Consider the following 2500-nt stretch of genomic DNA (forward strand, 5'->3'; position numbering starts at 1 on the left):
GTTCTTAATCTTCCTGTTGTCCTCGCGTCAAATTGAAACGATTTTCAAAAGTTTCTACATGAGAAAAAAAAAAAGATTTCAACGAAATTGTCAAAAAAAGTAACGTGGATGGTTCCATACAATACTCTTCACAAGTAAAATAAATGATCAGTTCACTACTTTGATTGAATTTGGGTGTTTTATTCAATTTTATAGCATTTAAAAAAAATTAAATTGTAACAGAATGTTGAAAAAACGTCACAAAAACGTCCGAAAAAGCTTCAAAAATATAAAAAAAAAGAAAAAACATCGGGAACAGCGACGACCAAAACGTTGAAAAAAAGTTCTACGGTTGACGGGAAGACAACGCAAGGGTTAAAAGGAAGTAACCATCTAACCCACATGTGTCAAACTCAAGGCCCGGGGGCCAAATCCGGCCCCTTGCAAACTTTGATCCGGCCCGCATTTCAATTTAGGTTCACAGCAAATTTTAGCCTGACTAGTTGTGCACCACACCAACAAAAAAAAATGTTCATACTGTAATTATGCGACACTGCCGTGCAGAATTTGACAGATTTTCCGACTTTGAGACTCAGACTCCCCCCAGAAGCAGAGAGTTTTTGAATATTCAGGCTGTGAAACAGGCTGTGGGGAGTCGGCTGGGTGGCAGCTGCTTTTAAAAATGTTTGTTTTTGTTTCAATTTCTTTATTAGGATAAACCCCTTGAGATGATTTCGTTTTCGAGGGGGTCCCAACCATAGACAGTATTTAAGAGTGGACCACCAGATCCCGTGTCTCTGGACGGAGACCAGTGAAGGCCGTTAGAAGCACTTTTCTGGTGAGCGCTGAGCGTTACTGAGCAGCCTCCAACTGAGCTTGAAGACGTAGATGTGACGTGAGCAACCTGTCTGAAAGTTGGAAGTCTTCTGGTAGCTGTGCCAAGAGAAATCTCAATCATTCCCAATCTAGCAGAGACGGAGAGCGTAGGTATATGTAAGGAGATAACATAGACACAGGCTAATTATTGATCACTAAAATGATAGTTAACATTAGTAATTAAACTTAAACAGCTAATGGAAGTCCAAACTGCCTGAGAGCTTCTCCTGTACTATACGGTAATTCCTCTACTATGCGACAGTAAGTCGCGTGGTTATGACACAATCGTTAGCCTATTTTTATAAAAACGTCTGCTACGGAGCCATAACGTGAGGTACAAGGTAATGGAGCCTTTTATACATTGTCGTGTTTCTTTAGAAATAAACAACGGACAAATAGAGTCTTTAAACTCTTCAGATGTAAAGTTATTCTCTGTCAAAGTGACGTCAAAATGAATGGCAGTCAATGGGATGCTAACGGGGGGTGATCGCTTTGTAGCATTAAAATGGCGCCATAGGAGGTTCGCGGTCCGAGGAGAAGCTAACCCCCTTGGTCCCCACATATAACACAGTAATTACATAACAACAGAGAAGTATAAAATCTCAACAAAAAAACAAAAACAAGACAAAAAACTAAACAACAACCACACCACCTGCATATATTCATCAATACATTACAACCACCAAAAGGCCAAAATGGCCAATAAAAAGTAAATAAGTAAACCAGTAAACAGTAGAGTATGAGTGAACTTCTAACTACAGTCAAATATAAACATTAGGTATGGACAGTAGATATAAGGATTGCATGCATTTTTAATAACAGAGGCAGTTTATCTTAAAGCGAGCAGACAGGGCATGTTTAAACAAACTAAGTAAAGAAATTGATCTTATTTCCAGAGATAGATTATTCCAATCTGCTGGAGCCTTAAACTGAAAAGCTGTTTTGCCAATTGTTGTTTTAACTGTCGGGACAGAGAAGTAAAGTTGAGAAGAGATTTTCATGACTTGCTAAATTCTGCGATGGCTAAGAAAAGTTTTTTAGGGTTCGACCAAACTGTATGGGAGAAAGCTATATGAGACATGCAATAATACAAAGTTAATTTACTTTTTTTGGCTAAATAAAAGCATGTTAATGAACTCAACATGTCTGGCCCTTATTGTGATCGTCATTTTAAGTGTGGCCCTTGGTGACATTGAGTTTGACGCCCTTGATCTAAGTCTTCCAAACAATATGACGATAGCGGTCGCCATGTACATCACAAAGATTAGTTTTGTTGTTGTTGTTGTTGTTGTTGTTAGCAGTGGTTACCGTGAAGACACCAGTCCCTGGTCTGGTCCCGGTCGGTGGCGATGTCACGGCTCACGTGGATGACGTCGTACGTAGAGACGGACGGGTCGACGAGGACCGATGAGTCAGTGAGGAGACGCCACGAGTCCAGAGACACTGAGACACAAAAACTCAAGTTCCAGGAACAGCAGCATCAATTTGTACCAGGGATGCACCGAATCCAGGATTCAGGTTCTGATTGGGCTGAATATTGGGCTTTTTGACGGGGTTGGGTTTCTGCCGAACCTTAGAATTTTCTTCCACCGAACCGAACCCTACGCTCGCACTACGCACGCTACGCTGGTCGACGTAATGACGG

The 2500-nt window shown here is 40.8% G+C and overlaps 1 protein-coding gene across 1 annotated transcript in view; it reads right to left on the reverse strand.

The window, feature by feature from the left end:
* The window catches only part of tg (thyroglobulin), a 53152-nt gene that overhangs the window by 17225 nt on the left and 33427 nt on the right, over positions 1-2500 (reverse strand). The window contains exon 37 of the mRNA XM_036006347.1: positions 2164-2298. Coding sequence (XP_035862240.1) covers positions 2164-2298 — 135 coding nt within the window. The remainder of the gene's footprint in view (positions 1-2163; positions 2299-2500) is intronic.

This window comes from Sander lucioperca, chromosome 10, assembly GCF_008315115.2.
Source record: "Sander lucioperca isolate FBNREF2018 chromosome 10, SLUC_FBN_1.2, whole genome shotgun sequence".
NCBI lineage: Eukaryota > Metazoa > Chordata > Actinopteri > Perciformes > Percidae > Sander > Sander lucioperca.